Source organism: Lepus europaeus, chromosome 1, assembly GCF_033115175.1.
Source record: "Lepus europaeus isolate LE1 chromosome 1, mLepTim1.pri, whole genome shotgun sequence".
Taxonomy (NCBI): domain Eukaryota; kingdom Metazoa; phylum Chordata; class Mammalia; order Lagomorpha; family Leporidae; genus Lepus; species Lepus europaeus.
Window position 1 is genome coordinate 1065804 of NC_084827.1, and position 18807 is coordinate 1084610.

The 18807-nt window shown below is 47.4% G+C and overlaps 1 protein-coding gene across 1 annotated transcript in view; it reads left to right on the forward strand.

Annotated features, from left to right (window-relative positions):
* UBN2 (ubinuclein 2) overlaps positions 1-10485 on the forward strand; it is an 85775-nt gene extending 75290 nt beyond the window's left edge. The window contains exon 19 of the mRNA XM_062191349.1: positions 376-10485. Coding sequence (XP_062047333.1) covers positions 376-425 — 50 coding nt within the window. The 3' untranslated portion in view covers positions 426-10485. The remainder of the gene's footprint in view (positions 1-375) is intronic.
* Positions 10486-18807: the final 8322 nt, after the last annotated feature.

The following is an 18807-nucleotide window of genomic DNA, read 5'->3' on the forward strand; positions in this document are numbered from 1 at the left end:
TTGCACTGCATTAAAAGTGGTTGGTCCCTTGAAGGTAGGAACTGTCTTCTAGTTCTTTAGTAATCCTCCCAGCGTTGATGCACTTGGCAGTGAGGTAAATGTTAAGCATTTATTGAAACACAGTCTGTATAGGACATAGAAAGCCAGCTCGACCACAGTCATTGAGATAAGAGGATCGTGGGTGTTGACTTTTAAAAAATATATATCCTTTATGTGTCGTCAATCTCTGTAATGCTGAACAGCCTGCGTGACGTCCAAGGTTATCTCAGAGATGCCATCCACGTACGAACTGACAGTTAATTGCTCTTTTTGCTTTGTTTTTGCCTATTTTTATGACATGCCTATCCATATCAATTTAACATCTCTTTTTCTCAGATGGAGGCCAAAGTAAAGGGGACACTAAATTACCACGGAAATCTCAGTGACTTCCCAGCAAGCAAAGGAGACGAAACATGTAGTTGGCTGATGGAATCTACCTGATGGGAAAGTGCTTTTGTGGTCATAGGGCTGCTGTTTTCTGTCGATGTTTACACTCTCGTCCCAAGCACTGTGGTGAGGAAGAAAAAGAAAAGAAAACATTACTTGAGCAAAGCCAGGTGCAGGAGGAAGAAATGCTTTTGTGCGAAGTTAGTGACCTTCCGTCTCTTGTAAAGACAGACAGTTACCATATTACTGACTTGAAAGAGGCTCAGTTGTCAAACCCACAGAAGTACAAATTTGATTTTCCCCTGGGGGGAGGAAGAAGGAGGTTGAGAGGATTTGGGTAAACTCCATCCATCTTGGGGGTTGGCTCTGAATAATCAATCAGACATAACTGCATCATTAAAGGCAATATATCTGGAATTAGGCCAGTTCATCAGGCGTAATGATCATGTCGGCTTAAGTGGATTATGTAGCAGATTTGCCACCAAAAAAAGAAGAATCATTGGCCCTATGTGTGAAACAGACAGTAGATGAGCAATAGTGTGCCCTCAGAAGTCCTGAGCCGACTGGAGTCTTCTCCAGTGTGTGGCCGCTCCCTGCGTGCGTCATGTGCTAAAGGTGCTTCTGGAATGTTATTTCAGCACAGCGATCTTTAAAAAGTCAGGACATTGAGCTGTTCTCTTAACAGAAGAAACCTAGGTGTCCCCTTTTTGTGAAAGGGTCAGCTTCATCTTCGTCTAAAAGCAGGTACTTCACTCTTCCCTTCAGGTGATTTGTACATCTGGTATTGACTGGTTAATTATTATTTCCATTTTGGATGCTAACATGTGACTGCTCACATTTTTCTCTTGAGAAATGGGAATTTTTGGTATAGGGCTAATGCTTTTTTACTTATAGCCCTTGCAAGGTTACCAACATGAACTGTAAATTTCCCCCAAATTCACCTCACTCCATGACTTTTTTTTTTTTTTTTTAGCTAGTGGAACTTCAGGCAGTTATTAACTATTGATAGAAACAGCTAAAAGTATGTAATACATACTTGTATGCTGCTTTGTTGGTCATTCAAATGGCATATATAGGTTTTTTTTTTTTTTTAATTTTAAGATGGTATTTTAAAGGGAGGAATGAATTATGTTAGTATCATTATGTATACAAGGGGTTATATTATAACAATCATAATGTATTTTTACTCCCTGTATCCATCGCAGTGAAATTGTTTGTAGCATTCAGGATCTTAAAGCTTTATTAGTATTTACTCAGAATATTGGTACACAAGTAAACCTGCAGATGTGCTACCTTAGTTATAGCCTCCTTATGCAAAGAGCAAAGACAACAAGGATGCTAAGGGAAAAAGAGTTCTCTTTAGATACACTTTATATGATTTTCCCCCTCATCATCATTCTAGTGTCTCTTTCAAACTAATGAATATTTTCTAACTATACACAAGAATGGTGTAAGCTCTAAATGATGTAATCTTGTCCATTTATAATGATAGACTAACTCAAAAAACAGCCTTAGACTGGTAATAGCAAGCATTCTAGCGTTTTTCATTATACATTACCCTACACCAGCAAAGGGGAACTTTTTCTGCCAAGGGCCACGTGGATATTTATATCATTCATTGAGCATTCAGAATTATCAACTTAAAAGTTAGCCAGCTATAAATGGACTCAGTTTCGACTCTGCCTGTTGTACCTTGGCAGGGCCAGGCCGAATGATTTTTGCGGGCCTTATACGGCCCATGGGCTGGGTATTCCCCACACCTGCCCTTCACTGTTCAGCTTATTCAGACAGAGAGTATTACCCAGGCCCTTTTCCCTTTAATAAATAAAAGTCTCAGCCTATAGGACTGTGGATAAGTAGCTTCAGATCTGTCCAGATCTTTATGCCTGTATTTTGACTTCCAAGTCACATTTGGCTTTCTTCATAGCCCAAAAAAAAAGGGCTAATAAATAAGTGAAAACTTCAGTTCCAGGAATTTGTTGCAGTTGGGGGAAGGATTATTTCCTGACTAAGGACTCAGTGTCCCAGCACCACAGGCCAGGGTGCGGGATAAACCCCAGCAGAATTACAGGACAGTGCTGGGTGTATTGAGGCTTGGCTTGAATTCAGTGTTTCTGATTAGGTTTTAACTCTGGAAGTGTACTCAGTTCTTGGTTTATTGTGATTCAGTAGGCTTCTTGCTTTCCTCTTTGCAAATACTGCCTGGGAAGTGACGGGCGCTTTCCTTCCGAAAAGTAACCTTGGTTTCCATCTCTTCCCGTCTAACTGCACACACACTCACCTGTGTATATGAAGGTGTGTGTGCACACACTAATATAGACACATTGGTAGTATTAAAATCAAGGAATAATCACTTTAGTTTCTTAAACCCATCACTTTTTTAAAAGATTTATTTATTTGAAAGGCAGAGTTACAGAGATCTTCCATCTGCTGATTGACTCCCCAAATGGCCACGATGGTCAGAGCGGGGCCAGACAGAAGCCAAGAGCTTCTTCCCAGCCTCTCCTGTGGGTGCAGAGGCTCAAGGACTTGGGCCCTCCTCCGCTGCTTTCCCAGATGCATTAGCAGGGAGCTGGATTGGAAGTGGAGCAGCCGGGACTCAAACTGGCAGCTGTTGAGCTGCGAGCTCAACCCACTGTGCCACAGTGGTGACCCCGGGACCCCTCAGTTCTGGATCATGCCATAGGAAGACCCCTGATGACTGTCATCACTAGAAGAAGAATGGGCTTATCCGTTCTTCTCCCCCATCACTTTGTGCGAACTAACCAGGACAGAAAACCAAAGGCCCTGGAGCTGAGGACGTCCTATGGGGAGCACCCTTAGTTTTCTTCAGTCTTGATCCCTTGAAGACTGCTGTCGGGTTGCGCTTGAGCAGCCTCCCCTGATGTTCACGGACCATCTTGCATCCACTTCAGTCAAGACATCCTTTTGTGTTGTATAAAGCGGGCAGACCCTCCTGTCTATAGATAGAATATGATCAGAGTTTCTACATGTAAATACAAGCCTATTTCTTTCTAGATCATAACATTGAAAATGGTGTCCATCCTTTATGGTCACCTATCTTTACGGTTTTTATTACTAAAAACATAAATTGGTTATTTTTTAGCACAGAGACTTGTGACTCATACTGTATTTTTGCACTTAAAATCAAATTGTTATTTTTTAAAATGGTGAATAATTGGAAAGGATATCTATAGATCAATGTGTATTTCTAAAGAGCATTAGCAACATCCAAATGCAAGAATTATCAGCACACTTAGTTATATCCCTCTCAGCGGGACTCTTGATTCAGGAAAATTAAGCTGTTTGTTTCCGACTGTCTTCTGTTTTCAGTTGCCTTCATGACATATAAGCTGTTCCTGTGTGTACAGTTAATCCTCAGTGTTCACAAGCAATAATGGCCACAGCATTGGCCTCAGAGGTAGCAGTGCTGGGCCTTGTTGGAGACTGTTTGGGAGCAAAGTGTCAAGCTCATTCAGAGCCTCCTAAATAAATGCAAGCAATAATTGCCATAAGTCAGTTATAATTGTTTTTCATGTGCTTCTGAGATCAGAGGGTAAAAGAAATCATGACTTTAAGAGCCTGAAGGAAGAGGTTTTGGAAAAGACATGAGATTAACTCGTAGTCACAGATCCTGGTGGTGCTGAGGAAATCAGAGGATCGTGCTAGCACATTCTTTTGTGCCCACCACCCCTTTGATGGATGTAGTAAGCCCAAATTATATATATATATAATTGACATTGAGTACAGTTTATTGCATCGCCAAGGTAAGGGGAAGAACCAGGCACATAACATATTTAAATACTGTGGGTTTGACACCTGTTGGAAAACAACTTATTGGAACTGATTTTTAACCCAGGATATTTTTTTCCCAAAGCAGATCTAAATTGTTTACTGCCCAGGGATGGGAAGGGCAGGCGCCTTGAGTCTTTCTGCCCTGGTTGCCCTGTCCCACAGCCCTTTCCACCCCTGGTTGGCTCACAAGACGTTTTCTGAAATGAAATTCTACTGTTGTTCAAACTGCCACCCATGCCGAGAGCTCGGTGTCCCTGGGATCGTCTCTAGAACGCCGGTTCCCATCGCGTTTGCTGCTACGTTGTCAAATGAACTTTAATTGACAGCTCTTCATTTCCAGGAGACTTCAGCAAACAGTCTGACCCATGTCTAGCTGAGGATCCCTTATTTTAGGCGTGTACCATGGAAGTGCACTGGTCCCTGTGTTGTTTCTGTCATTTAAGTTTTGAAGTCTTGTTTGCTTTTTGTTTGCTTGTTGGGTTTGGTTTGGTTTGGTTTGGTGTTGAAGTTGGAACCAGAAGCATGGGAAGGGGCAGTGAGCAGGCGGAGTTGAGAACGGTCATTGTGTCTCAGCTCCGTGGCTTCTGCTGGCCTGACGCTCCCAGACGGGCACTCTCACTCTCTGCTGAGCATGCAGGGTTGTGCGTTTGGTTTGGTTTGGTTTGGTTTGGTTTGGTTTGGCTTTGCTTTTTGCTGGGGGAGGGCTTTGATTTTTATAATAATGATGCAGGAGAAAAGTGCAGTAGTAGATAATGCTGATCACAAACATGGTATGCAATTTTATTTTACAGAGTTTAAGGGGAAAAGTTGAACTCTTTGTGAATTGTCTCTTAGCTCTGGTAAATGCATATATCGCTTCTCTAAAACATGCTCAGTTCAGGCCTTTGTCTTTATTAAGTGCCTTTTTTTCTTTCTTTTTTCCGCTCTTTAAAAGCTGTTCTCAGATATCCTAAAGTACAGACTAATTAGTCCGGGGATTCAGGAAGAAGAATCTCAGACTTGCCAACGTCCTGTCGTGCTGTGCTGTTCTTCTTTCTTACTGTGTACAGGGACGTGTGTAAGATCCATCCACATAAACTAGTAGCTGCAGTACCATTGTGTGCTCTCTAAGAACTCCCCTGACAGCCTTTGTTCCTTGTCCCTTTGGCCTTGTTTGTTCCATTGCTTTGCGCTGGTTAAAATGTGTGGGTTGGGGGATTTTCTTTCCACAGAAGCTGTCTTCCCCCTTTGAATATATATCTGTTTGTAGCAGTTAACAAAAAGATGTGTGTGTGTGCACATGTGTGTGAGGGTGTGTGTATGTATCGGTTATACGATGTATGTGTACATACGTAGATGTGTTGTTTATTCCAAGTCAGATAACCTTAGTGGACGCTTAGCTGTTCCTGGGTGTGGCCCACTGCCCGTGCCCTGCAGCACGGTGTGAGCTGTGCAGGAAAAGCACTGGAGTAGCAAGAGTGTCTCGCGGGTCACCTTGCTAAGGTGCGCTCTGGCAGGGAGACTGAGCTTAGAGCCACAGACCCCAGCCAGTCAGCAGCTTTGTCGACATTAAAAATGTGTCCTGTTTTCTTCTGGGTAATAACTTCTGAAAAATCCTACAGCTGGGTATCTGTGAAGATGTTGATAAACCTGGAAGTAACTTGAGATGCTGAGGAAAATGCTCACATCACCTAGAGCGCTCTTGAAGGGTCTTCAGTCTTCTCCTTGCCAAGAATCACAGTTGACTTGGTTTAGATTTCTCCCCTGAGCAAGATAACAGAATTTTCAGGATCTAAGATTCATTTGTTTCTTATTGAAAACAAAGAGATGTGACATGTTCAGGGAGACTAAGTGAACCAAACCTGAAAACCCAGGACAAAAACGTCAAATAAGTGTCCCCTTTTAAATAAAAGCATTTTATTTGGGAATAGGAGACGCTAGCTGAAGAGAGAGCAGAGGCTCCTGGCAGTGACACGTGCCCAGTGCTGGAGTGAACTCCGGCAGTCCCATGTCGTGCCTCAGTACCCATCAACATTTGGGTAGAATAACCCTCACCTACCTCCCAGGGATATCAGAGACGTTACTATTCCAAAATATTCTGAGTTTTTCTAAAATGTCCTATATAATTAAAAATAGTATTATCTTCCTGCAGAGGCTGAAAAATGATTTCCTTGTAATGAATATAGGAAGCGCCCTACAGTTTTTAAGTTTAAAAGAAATCACTGGAATTCTAATTTAGATACATATTGTTATTTAAACATATTGTATTTGTGGTGGGATAAAATGGTTAGTTTCAGGTTAACAAGAGAAATGACACTAAGTTTCTTCATTATAAGTAGTTCTTTTGTGTTTTTTGGGTTTTTTTTAGCCTTTTATAGTGTCAATAATTGTGACATTTGCTGAGGTTGTGGGGCTCAAGTTAGATAAAGCATGGGTGACTGGTGTTTGGAGCTGATAAAGGGTCGTGAACATTCTCTCTGCCGCATGTCACCATCTTCCCAAGCTCATTCCTCGGTGAGCTTTCCACTTGGGGAGAGTGAACGGGAGTCTCATACACTAGCAAGCAGTTACTCAGGCTGTGTCCTCCGCCCGAGCTGTGGGCCTGTCCAGCGCTGTACTGAAGGGACAGGCACCGCACACAGCCGGGGACACTGTCCTCAGTGCGGGCTGGAGACAGAGGGACAGGCGCCACACACAGCCGGGGACACTGTCCTCAGTGCTGGAGAACGGCTCCCAGCTGGAGCTGGAGACGTCAGGGGGGTTGGTTTCTCCAGCTCCCAGGAGGAGGTGAAGAAAACTTGATTGTGCTTTTCTTCCTGCATGCTAAGTAGCAAAATGCATAGTTTTCCTGTGGTCGTTTCAAACAGCAGCAGCAGGAAGGATCAGGTGCTGAGCTGGGGTTGTTGTGGGGTGTGTAGGGGTGTGTAGCACATGTCAGGGTCAGGAGAGAGAATGTGGGCAGTGGGATGCGGATCAAGTCAGCAGCTCAATGCTTAGCAGGAAGCTCCGGGCGAGTTGGGCTGGGATCCAGCTCCCAGAAGGGGCTAGGGCCCAGTTAATCTCTAGAGACACAGTTTTGTTGTTTCGTTGTTTTAAAATCACGTTTTGGTTTTCCCTTGCTTTTTCCAGATAAGACCTTGGTGAGTAGCTTCTGAGTATCCACTACCCACATAAACATATTCTTCATTTGCCACATCCCCTTGTTTCCATTCTTTGTTGTTGTTATTTTTTTTCCATTCTTTTGATAACAAATGTTTAGACTTCTACCCAAAGAAACAAGACTAAGGATTTTGTTGAATGTGCTTTCTCTGGGGAAAATTAACAGAAAAATAAAATAGAGATATTTTTGTGTTCATCTATCCTAAAATGTGCATTTTTTATTTAAAAAAAACAAAAAACAAAAAAAAAACAACTACCGATCGTCCCACTGGTTCAAAACTGTAGTTAGTGTCATGGATGTCTTTGGGCTGCTGTGATGAAATCATCCTGGTGTTTAGTTTAGAGTTTGAGATTCCATGGCACAGTGTGCAGGCTGAACAAGCTGAGCAAGTGATCAGACCCTAATTACCATAGCTTTGGATGTTTGTGTTGAATGTGTTCCCCTTCATTCTTCTTCCCTTTAGTGTGGGTGCTTACGTTCACCCTTTCACCCCCTGGTCGCTCCTCCTCCTGTCGTCAGCAGGCTGGAAGGCTTTTCCCTCTCCCTCTAGCAGATGGCCTGCGGTCTGGGAGGCTGTCACTGTCCCGAAGGGGGTGCAGGCAGAGCGGAGGGTGATCATCAGACTGCCTGGGACGACTTGATGCTGTTACAGTTTTCTCACCCAAAGTACTAATTGATTGGAAGTAGGTATTTTTTATCTTTATTTAATTTTCTTCGACTGTGATATTTCCACTTGTCAATCTTTCCTGTTTCCATTTCAGAGAGGGTTAATCCTTAAACATTGGGCACTTTTTCAGTCTGTCACCCCGACAGGTCAAGAGCGTGTCTTGAAATCTCAGCAGTGGAACTGGGGCACAGGGTCCCCAGTGGTCCTCACTGGCGTCTGGAATTGTTTTTCTCTTCTTTGACTCCGTTACAGTGTAGTGTAGTAGCTGCAGGTCGCTTCCTCTGGATGCTTTTCAGGGTTGTTCAGAAGAAATGCAGACCGCCGCTGGGGGCTGTTATTTCTCTTCATAGGTGGCCTTGCGTGGCTCCATGCTTCCTCTGTAATAGGTCTGTTTTGCAAAGTCCAAGTCAATAGGCCAGTTTTATGTTCCTCATTTTGCTAACAGTGTAACTCTGTTTTGACTTTGACTTATTAAACATTTCAGAACAGAGTACTAGTGAAAGCCCTTTGTTAACCGTAGATAACTTGGAAATACTTCTGTTTTTGAAGTTAACAGCTCCATCTGTCCTCAGAGCACATGAGCCAAGACCAGCCAGGAGCCTGTAGTCTGTGACAGCCTGCAAAATTATCTCAGCTGTCTTGTGTTTTCTATCCTTGAGACCATAAACTCTCCTTTTTTGCTTATCTCTGTTTTTGGCAGGGGTAGTGTACCCTCTGTCAGGAAATTGGGGTTTCCTTCCTGCACCTGCAGAAACTACCAAGGATTATTCCCAATTTTGGCTAGAGGGTGTAGAAGAAAAAGAAGTTGGTCTCAGTTAACAGAGGTATTACTGTCTCAGTGGTCAGGAGGCTGTCAGTGGTCAGTGGGTAATCACACGCACCTCCGAGACCACCCGATAGTTACGGGTGTTTTGCTCAGTACACCGAGAGTCCCAGTCCACGGGTGACGTACTGTCAGAGAGATCCGAACTCTGGATTCTCCTATGTTGATTGCCATGAAACTTTATCTTCGGAAGCGATCAAAGATACTAAATTGTTCTTTAACAAGAGAGTGGTGAATGTAAGCTTTCCCTTGCTGTTTGCTTGTTGGCATTCGTAAAAGAAGAGGAAAATAAATCTGTGCTGGTGAACACTTGGCCCCCTGAGTGATGTGTCAGAGTCAGTCCAGGTAGCTCGCTCTCTCTGATTATAAGCAAGAAGGAGTCGTCAGGAAACCGCCGAGCTGTTTGCTGCAGCGGACTGGAAACGGTGACTCTGGGTTTTAGCCGCAGCCCTTAGCCTGCGTTTCCATAAGGGCAGGACTCTCTCGTTAGGTAGCAGGAGGGAAAGCAGGGCTTGTCTGTGCGGTAGTGTCCGCTCTGCTGAGCAGCTCCCCTGTACACATCTCCCTCTTCCTTGGCCACGCCCATACTTGACAGATGCCCCCCGTTGCAGAGCCAGTCCTGAAGCAAGGCGTCTAGAGGGTGGGCAGTCCTGTGGGTGGGGGCGCGAGTCACTGTACTGCGTCTCACTGCCTTGAAGTAGTGTATGACTTCATGTTTTGGGGTTGTTTTTCCTCCTTTAAAAACTGGACCTGAACACAAGCTTTGAGTTGATATTTGTAATAATCTCAGGACCTGAAAGATTGTAGCATTTAGTATGTCTTAAAAAATTATGTACTGTACCAGCCATGGATTTTTGTAAATATACCTGTCTCCCTTTTTTGTATTATTTTAGTAAAAAGATAATATTAAATTTAAATAAAAGGGGGTGGTGATGACAGGTGAATGGGTGTGGATATGTATGTGTGTGTGTTTGCATAAGGCTCTTTTGAGACACACTGGTGCTCGTTAAATTTCCGGCTCAAACCAGAGCAGGATATGGACAAAGTGCTGCTACTGAGCCCTGCACTGAGCCTCAGCGCCTCCGTTCTGCCGTTCCCAGCGGCCGTCACGCGCTGGCTGCCAGCGGTGGCTTCGCAGTCAGCCTCTCCCACTGCCGTCTTGCTTCTGCAGGCCCCTTACGTGGGATTGGTGTTAAGTGCCCCCGACCTCCCTACTCCGGTTCTCAGAGAGTTCTTGTTGTCCTCTCCTGAGGAAAAGAAAAAAAAAAATTAAAAAAAGAGCAGATGAAATTTTTTAACCAAAAAGCTCCATTTCATAAAACGCTGGTGTAGTGTGGATGCTTGAGAGAGCACACACATTCCTAAATATAGATCTGTGAATTAGCTGATTAGTCCCATGGAAACCCTCCCTTCAGTGCAGGGATTTTTATTCATTTTTAAATTGTTTTGCAACAGCCTGGCTCATGTTCCAGGTGTAGCTAGCAAACCCGTGTTTGAAGCAAGAGCCTTGTTTGATTCGGTGTGGCTGTTTCCTGTCTGTCCTTGGTGACAGGGCCTTTTACATGAGTGGTTTTTCTTTTTGTATGTGTCATGTGTTGTATTAAATAAAGAGGAATGTACATATTACTCTTGTGTCTGTTGTGTTATTGCGCTATTAACTTGGGTTTGGTTTTTTTTTTTTTTTTTTTTTAAGATTTATTTTATTTACTTGAGAGACAGTTGGAGAGAGAGAGAGAGAGAAAGGGAGGTCTTCCATCCACTGGGTCACTCACAGTGACCACAACAGCCAGGGCTGGGCTGATCTGAAGCCAGGAGCCAGGAGCTTCCTCAGGGTCTCCCATGCGGGTGCAGGGGCCCAAGGACTTGGGCCATCTTCTCCTGCTTTCCCAGGCCATAGCAGAGGGCTGGATCAGAAGTGGAGCAGCCGGAACACCCACCGGCGTTCATACGGGATGCCGGAACTGCAGGCGGTGGGTTTTAATCATACAGCCTGTGAGTGTCTGTTGTCTGTGTCACTCTGTGCTATGCACTGTGGAAGGCCAAAGTCGAGGACACCGTCCCCAGCTACAATGTCTTCACAGTTCCCAGGCACATAAGTTAAAACACAGCAGTTCAAGGTGTGTTGCAAAAGTGTGCTCCCTTGCTGCTTGGCGTTTGCATCCAGGCCAGGGGAGAAATGGCACTGGTGCAGTCTGGGAGAGCCGGGTGCAGTGGGTGATCTGGACGTGAGCCTGCAAGGATGGGCGGGGTTTGATTGGCCGGAGAAACAGGGAGTACATGAGTCTGCTGGAGGGGATGTTGGGATTAGTGGAGGAGGCAGACGGTGGGAGTCCTTGCATGCAGGCTCACTAGGTCCTCCCTTCTAATAGAGTGTGTGTCGGCTGGTGCTACCAGGATCACTAGGTCCTCCCTTCTAACAGGGTGTGTGTCTGCTGGTGCTACCAAGATCAGGGCCCAGAATGTGGACGTGGGAATGACCCACAGTGGTCGTCATGTTTTGCAGCCTTGCTTGTAAAAGACTCAGGGAAGACCCGAGCAGGAATGCAACCTCAGAAAGCGGGTGTGTGTGTGTGTGTGTGTGAAGGGTCAGAGCCCAGCTTCTCTGAGAGATTGAGCCGCTTCTCTGAGAGATTGAGCCGCTTGTCTGTTCTTACATATGCTAAGAAAACAGAGACCCGCACCCGGAATACAGAAACGGGCTGCTTTTCCTTTGGGTGTATTTTCACTGTGTTAGGAAGATGAAGAAAAGGAAGAAGTTCCAAAAGCACCAGTCCTCACACGTGGCTGGAGGAGGGGGCTGCAGGTTCTGGTGCAACAAGGGCCAAGGACGTCCCGCCGAGTGTTTGTGTGGGAGTAGCTGCCCTTCACGTTGCTTTCGCTTTTTTCTTTTTTTCTTTTTTTCTTTCAATTACTTGAACACAGTAGGCACAGAGCTCCCGTCTGCTGGTTCCTTCCCTAAATTCCCACGGAGCCTGGGGCTGAGCCAAGCCGAAGCCAGACGCAGCGGAGATCTCCCCCGTGGATGGCAGGAACTCAGACCCCTGAACTGTCATGGCTGGACTCGGGAGTCAGACCTGGGTGTCAACCCCAGATAGTGTCAGGTGGGGCACAGCCAACCTGCATCTCAGTCGTTAGGTTAAACGCCTGGCCTCAGGGTGAAGACCTTAGCCAGTGCCTCACAGAGTAAGTGCTGCATGATTGTTAGCCTTTTTTTTTTTTTTTAAGATTATTTACTTATATGAAAGAGTGACACAAAGGGAGATCTTGCATCCACTAGTTCACTCCACAGCCAGGGTTGTGCCAGGCTGAATCCAGGAGCCAGGACTCCATCCTGGTCTTCCACATGAATGGCAGGGACACAGGTATTTGGGCCATCTTCTCCTTCCCGGGTGCAGCAGCAGGAAGCTGGATTGGAAGCAGAGCAGCCAGGACTCAGACCAGCACTCCCGTGTGGGATGCTGACACGAGCTGTGCCTGCACCTGCTGTAGGGACCACAATGCTGTCCCCTAAGTGCTGGCTTTACTATGCTAGTTTTGTTTTTTATTCTGAATGTAAAACAAAGTTGCACAAATTTTTAAAAAACATGATCCAAAAAGTTAAGGATTTCAAAATAAGCCTAACAGTTTAGAGAGCCAAGAAGTCAACAGATGGGAAAAAGGAAGCTAACTGGATGACGGACAGGGGCACAGCAGTTGGGGTTATTCAAGGGAACACAGAGCACACACGGCTGAGACGTCGTCTCAGACGGGCTAGGGAAGTGGCTGGCTCAGAGAGGTGCTGGGCCAGCAGTCACAGATGGAGCTGGAAGCCAAGATGGTGACGGCTGCTTTGCTTTTACAGATCTCTCCTAAGGAAAAAGTGGACTTGTACAAAGGTTTGTGTCCAAGGCTGTTCATCACAGTATCATTTACAATAGTAAACACTGGAAACAGTGCAATGTGTGTTAAGTAAATAATACTAAAATAAATAAAACTTTAAAAATATGCGAGCGAGATGTCCGTATATCAAACGTCAGCAATCACGTGTGTGAGCACAGTGCGTGCAGCCTGAACACTGGAGTGCGTGCTTTCGTTTCTCTGTGCGCGGCACATTTCGGTGAACACGGGGCACACGAGCAAGCAGCACGTGCTGCCAGCGAGGCAGACAGAAACGGGAGGCAGCACGGGGAGCAGGGAGGAGGACGTTCATGTTTTCCACCGCAACCCTACCAGATCCAAAGCTGAATTTGGCTCGAAGGGAAGACAAAATGCACCACAGGATTTAAGATACTGCTCATGAAGATACTGTCCCTACTTTGAAAGGAAACAGACAAAACTACATGGGTGTACAGAGTACAAAGCAAGCCTCCCCGCCCATGACCCCCTCCCTTCCCAAGAGAACGGCTGCCCGCTTGTCCGGGCAGCAGCGTGACCTTGGACATGGCTGCTCGCAGCACGTGGAAGGAGCCCGTCGTGGCAGTCTCTCCGTGACGGCACTGATGGCACTCAGGCGCAGCCACCGGGTCCTGTAGGGACTCTCCGTGTCTGCTCCCGGCGCACTGCGCGACTTCAGAAGTACAGGGAAAAGGAAATGAAGAGATGGAGTTTTTTGGCACAAAAGGTTGAAATCCATGCTTTTTCATATTTTTCCATGAATATTTTGAAGACCCTATGCATAGTTCTCTGTTTCTGCATCAAAGAAAATTGATCCTGTAGTTTCGCTTCCCGTAAGTTTTACAGCGCTTATATAAAGCTTGGGAAATGACTTGAGAAAATAAGGCTTTCCTTTAAAAGGTCGCCAGCATTTGCAAATGAAAGCCCGTGGGCTGATGCCGGTGCTGGGTGTGCACCGTGGCTCCTGTGTTCTGTCTGTGTGTTGACCTCTTCCGTGTCGCTGTGTGTGTCCCTCCCCCACTCTCCCCACCTGAGGGTGAGCAAGAGAGGCACGCTGGGCCGGGCTTCTCAGGAGCCTCCCCAGGGATGGCACCTGTGGCGGGGGTGGGACTCAGACCCGGGGCGGGAAGCACCTAGCAGAGTGCCTAGCACATGGCGAGAGCGAGGAAACCGTGGCTGCTGGGCGCTGTCTTCTCTATCTTCTCGCTGCTTAGCATGCTTCCTCATGCTGTCCCTTCCGAAGCTCAGAAGCCGCCGTGTCTAAGTCAGGTGTCCTTATGCTCAGCATCCCGTCGCGATTCAACGCTGCGTGAAATTCCTTCATCGCAGGTGGCAGTGAGCAGGCTGAGAAGCTAGCCCACCGCGGCCTCCGGCGCACGCTGTCATGCAGGCTGTGCCCCGGCTCAGCCGGTTCAGCCTCCCTGACTCCCTCCTCCAGCTGTCTCCTGGTCCAGGGGCGCCCCTCGTGATGCACACATCCTTTTGGAATAAGCAGTGTTACTTTGTGTCCACACAGTCCGTCTGTGCAGGTGACACCCTGTTCCTGCCTCTCCGAGCTGTCCGTGTCACTCTGTGTCCGTCCTGTGTGTTGCTCCCCCGCGTAGCGGTAACAGGTGTGCATCTGCTGGGTTTTAGGTTCCTGTTCCCTAGTTGTGAACACCTAGGCTCGCTTCAGCTCTGTGTCACAGCAAGGCTAAGGGATCCGTCTTCTCATAAATTGCTTGTTCACCTGCTTTGTCTGTTAATCAATTATGTCTTCTGTCTCTTTTTGTAGATATTAACCTCATCTGTGTTAGGTGTGTCAGATATTTTAATCTAATTTCATTTGATTTAATGTATTTGAGAGGAGACTCGGCTCTCCTGTCATCTGGTTTACTCCCCAGATGGTGACAGCAGCCACCCGGGGTCATCGCGCTGCGTCCCCGCGTCTGCATTAGCAGGAGCCGGAGGCAGGGGTTCAAGCCATCACTGCAGTGTGGGGTGCAGGCGGCACCCCTAGCTGGTGTGTTGCCCACAGGCCAGAGGCCCGGCCCCGCAGCTGTGTCCTGTGTCACAGAAGCCCTGCCGTTTTGCGCAGATCTGTCTTTTGTGTTGTGTTTGTGCCTGTGAGACATCTCCCTGCTCCCAAGCTGCCGACGCGTCCTGGAGCCTGCTTGCGCTACAGCGCGGTCCGTCGTTGGTTCCGCTCCCAGCCAGCTGTTGCCCATCTTTGCATGTTGTGTGATGGGGTCCAGCTTTAGTTTCTTCCTCTGGGAGAGTTGTCAATACTTGGCTCCTTAGTTGGACGCGCTGTTCTGTTCTCATGTCGCATTCTTAGATGCAGGAGGGGCTGTTCCACTGTTCTTTTTATTTCCATACCAGTGTCTTACTGTTTACCACTGTAGACTCAGTGAATACCTCAGCCTCTAGTAAAGAGAGTCTCTTCTGCTCTTCTCTCTTGGTTCAGTGAATTGAGGTTTTTAATTCTTTTAGGATTAAAAAAAAATCTTAAATCCCATGGGAAAAAATCCGGCAGCAATATTGATTAGGATCAAGTTTCATCTGTAATAGGATCTTGGTTAAATCACCCTACTTGGGGTGTCCCCATTTATTACACCCTCCTTTTCATGTCTTCCAGTGACACTCTGAGAGTGTCTAACAATCTTGCTCAGGGATCGGGCTCTGGCTCCTTTCTGGTTGTCGCTTCCAGCCATGACCTTGTTCTCTCTGCCCTGGCTTACTACACTGGGATGCCATGTGCCTGATTCTTGAAGTTGATGTTACATCCTGCAGCTGTGCTCGATGCTCTTATCTGAATAATCTTTCCGATGTCCATGATCTACCATCTACAAATAATGACAATTTCATCTCCTAATTCTTACTTTTTAAAAAAGTCTTTACTTACTTTCATTTTACTTGAATTCGCTAGTTCATTCTCCAAATGCCCGTAACAGCCAGGGCTGGGCCAGGCGAAAACCAAGAGCCTGCACTCTGTGTGGCTTGCAAGTGGGCAGCAGGGACCCCCATCCTGGAGCCATCATCTGCTGCCCCCCAGGGTGTGCGTTAGCAGGAAGCTGGACTTGGGGGGCAGAGGAGTGGGGCTCCCACCGGGCGCCTCCCCCACAGTGACTCAGGCACCTGTGTGCAGTGCCTGTGCCTCGCACACTTTGCCTTGTCCTGTCGTAGAACGTGAGACTGGTCCCTCAGAGAGGCTGAACAGGCAGCAGAAAGGGCACCTCGAGTACGGTGCTTATTCCCGGTAGCTGACGTACAGTTTTTAGGAGGTAAGAACGCCTTATTCCTAATGTTCTGGGAGTGCTGGTCGTAGGCGTTCACTGCATTAGGGCAGGTGGTTCTCCCGTAGTACTGACATGTGAGCGGCACTTGCAGAACTGTTGGCATCATGTTGTATCCTCACAGCTCCCGGACCTGTTTCTCTGTGCTCATCCACATTGCCTGCCTCTCTCTTCCTCGGTCTTCCCATGCCTCAGGCTCGTTTTTCCAAGAGCCACAATTGCTATTGAGAATTTATGTTCATTGTGGCTTTGTCTTTTTCATAAAATCTTTTTATCTTTTCCCCATATGAGGGCCCTCTGTTTTTATTTGATGTGTTTACTCTGATATTCAATCTGCTAACCAGAGAGCTGTCTCTCAGATAATGTCCCACTACAGGACTGTATCACAGTTTGCCCATTCATCAGTGAGAGATTCTCGAGCTGTTTCTCCTATTGGACTCCAGCAGTGATGTTCCTGTGCCCGTGTACAACTCCTCTGTGGACGTGATGTCGCCTCTCCCGGGAGTAGCACTGTGTTACCTCTGCGCTTAGCCATTTTGCACTGCACCAGACTTGTGCGCAGCTCCCGTTCTCTGCACCCCAGCAGCACAGCCTCCCCGGTGCGCGGCACCCGTCCTGTCTCCGTGGCACAAGGCCTCTTCCCTCTGACTTGCATTTCTTAGGAACTAACAGTGTTGGATGCTGTTGTGTGTAGTTTTTCAGGGGACTTTTTCCCCCTTAAGATTGATTTATTTGTTTGAAAGACTTACAGAGAGGGAGAGACAGAGAGAGCTTCCATCCACTGGTTCTCTCCCCAGATGGCCACAACAGCAAGGGCTGGGCCAGGCCGAAGCCACGCGCTTCTTCCAGGTCCCCCCGTGGGTGCCAGGGGCGGAAACACTCAGGCCACTCTCCGCTCCCTTCCCAGGCACATTAGCAGGGAGCCGAATCAGAAGCAGAGCAGCCGGGACGCAAACCAGCACCCACATGGGATGCAGGCACTGCTGACGGAGACTTAATCCCTATGCCACTGTGTCGGCAGTGGAACTTCTTGTGCTGTACACTGTCTAAGGCCTCTTGACATTTAGAGGATTGTGTAGCCAGCCAGAATTTTCTAGGGTCTTTTCCTTCATCACTTAGAAATGCAGCTTTGTTGCTTTTGTTTAGTTTAGTTTAGTTTTGTCTACAGTCTGAGATCACTGTCAATCTCTTTCTTTTGTAGACTGTTTGCTCCTTCCCTCAAGAAGATTTTTGAAATTTTTTGTCTTTGATGTTCTTAAATTTCACCAGAATGTGTCAAAGTTTAGGTTTTTCTTTATCTGTTGTTTTGCTTTCTGTGAGACTCTTGGAATCCTTTTTCAGTTGAAAAGTTCTCATTTGCGAGTTTCCTTCTTTCTCTCTCTTCCTGGGACTTGTGTTGTGCAGTGTGGACACTGGTATTCTCCAGTGAAAGAGTGACAGACAGACAGGGAGGGAGAGACGGACAGAGCGAGCTTCCATCGCTGGCTCACTCACCAGATGGCCACAACAGCCAGGGCTGGGCTGGGCTGAAGCCAGGAGCCAGGAGCTCCATGCGGGTGCAGGGGCCCAAGGACTTGAACCATCTTCTGCTGCCTTCCCAGGCCACAGCAGAGAGCTGGATCGCAAGTGGAGCAGTGGGGCCTCGAACTGGTGCTCCTGTGGGATACTGGCATCACAGGCTACGACGTAATCTGTGCACCACGCCAGCCATGTTCTCCATGGATCCTAGGTATTCGTGCTTCTCTCCACTCTCCTCAGCACGTCCCAGTGTCACCTGGGGAAAATTCCTTCAGCTGATCTCGACCACGGGATCCATTCTTGTCTTTACGCAGTCTGCTGGGTTTGTCCCACCGGAGCCTCCCTGTCCCTGGGGCTTGGACTTGGCTCGGTAGAACCGCCGCCTGCTCCTCATCGTAGCTCTCTCCTTGCCTAGGAGCTCTGTGACCTGACTTCCGGTTCTTGACTGCGCTTGTTCCGTTCCGGTACGTCCAGTGTAGCTTGTTCCGTTTGTTGTCTCTTTGCTGTGGTTGTGCGCTTGATGTACCTGCTTGCTTTTCCCTGAGTCCATCAGCTTTTCTCAGCTGATGGATTCTACTGGGGACAAGGCCAAGGCCCTGGCTCCAGCCTGTGCTTGAAGCAGGTGGGTTGGGAGCACCAGTGGCCTTTCCCAGAGCAAAGCTCCAGGCACCAACAGCAGACCTGGAATCCAGCCGTGGCGCTGGACCTGCGGATTATGGCTTTTTCTGTTTGAGTTTGCTGAGTTTTATTCTGTATGCCTGCACTTTGGAGTCTTCGCACTGGGCTTTATTTGAGGCCTGGATGTACAATGTGTTCTAAAGAGTCCTGCAGATAGTGCAAAGCCAAGGCCTTTCAGACACTTTCTGGGACATAGGATGAAGTTCAGACAAAGTCAATCAGATGAATGCTGGCGGCTAAGAACTCCTGTAGGAGGTGTCCCCCCGTCCCCCGAAAGCTGCGTAGAGGACAGCCTTCTCTGGGAGGTCGGAGGGCTTCTGTCTGCACTGCCTGCAGTGGGGTCACTCTGGGGCTCGGCACGGCTCCATAGCCTATGCTCTGACCAACCCCACCACGGTAATTTGGGGCTTTCTCTCCTTTTGACTACTTGAGGCAAATTCAGATTGGGGACCCTGGATCTCCAAGCATCAGCCTGTACCCTTACAGAGGCCCCCACTGGCCAGCGCCCCTTTCCCCTCCCGCTCCCAGACTGCCACCTGAGCCAGCCTCCCGGACTTTGCTGTCAGCTGTCATGCTGTGCACAGCTGTGTGTGGAGGGTCGCCCCAACGCTTT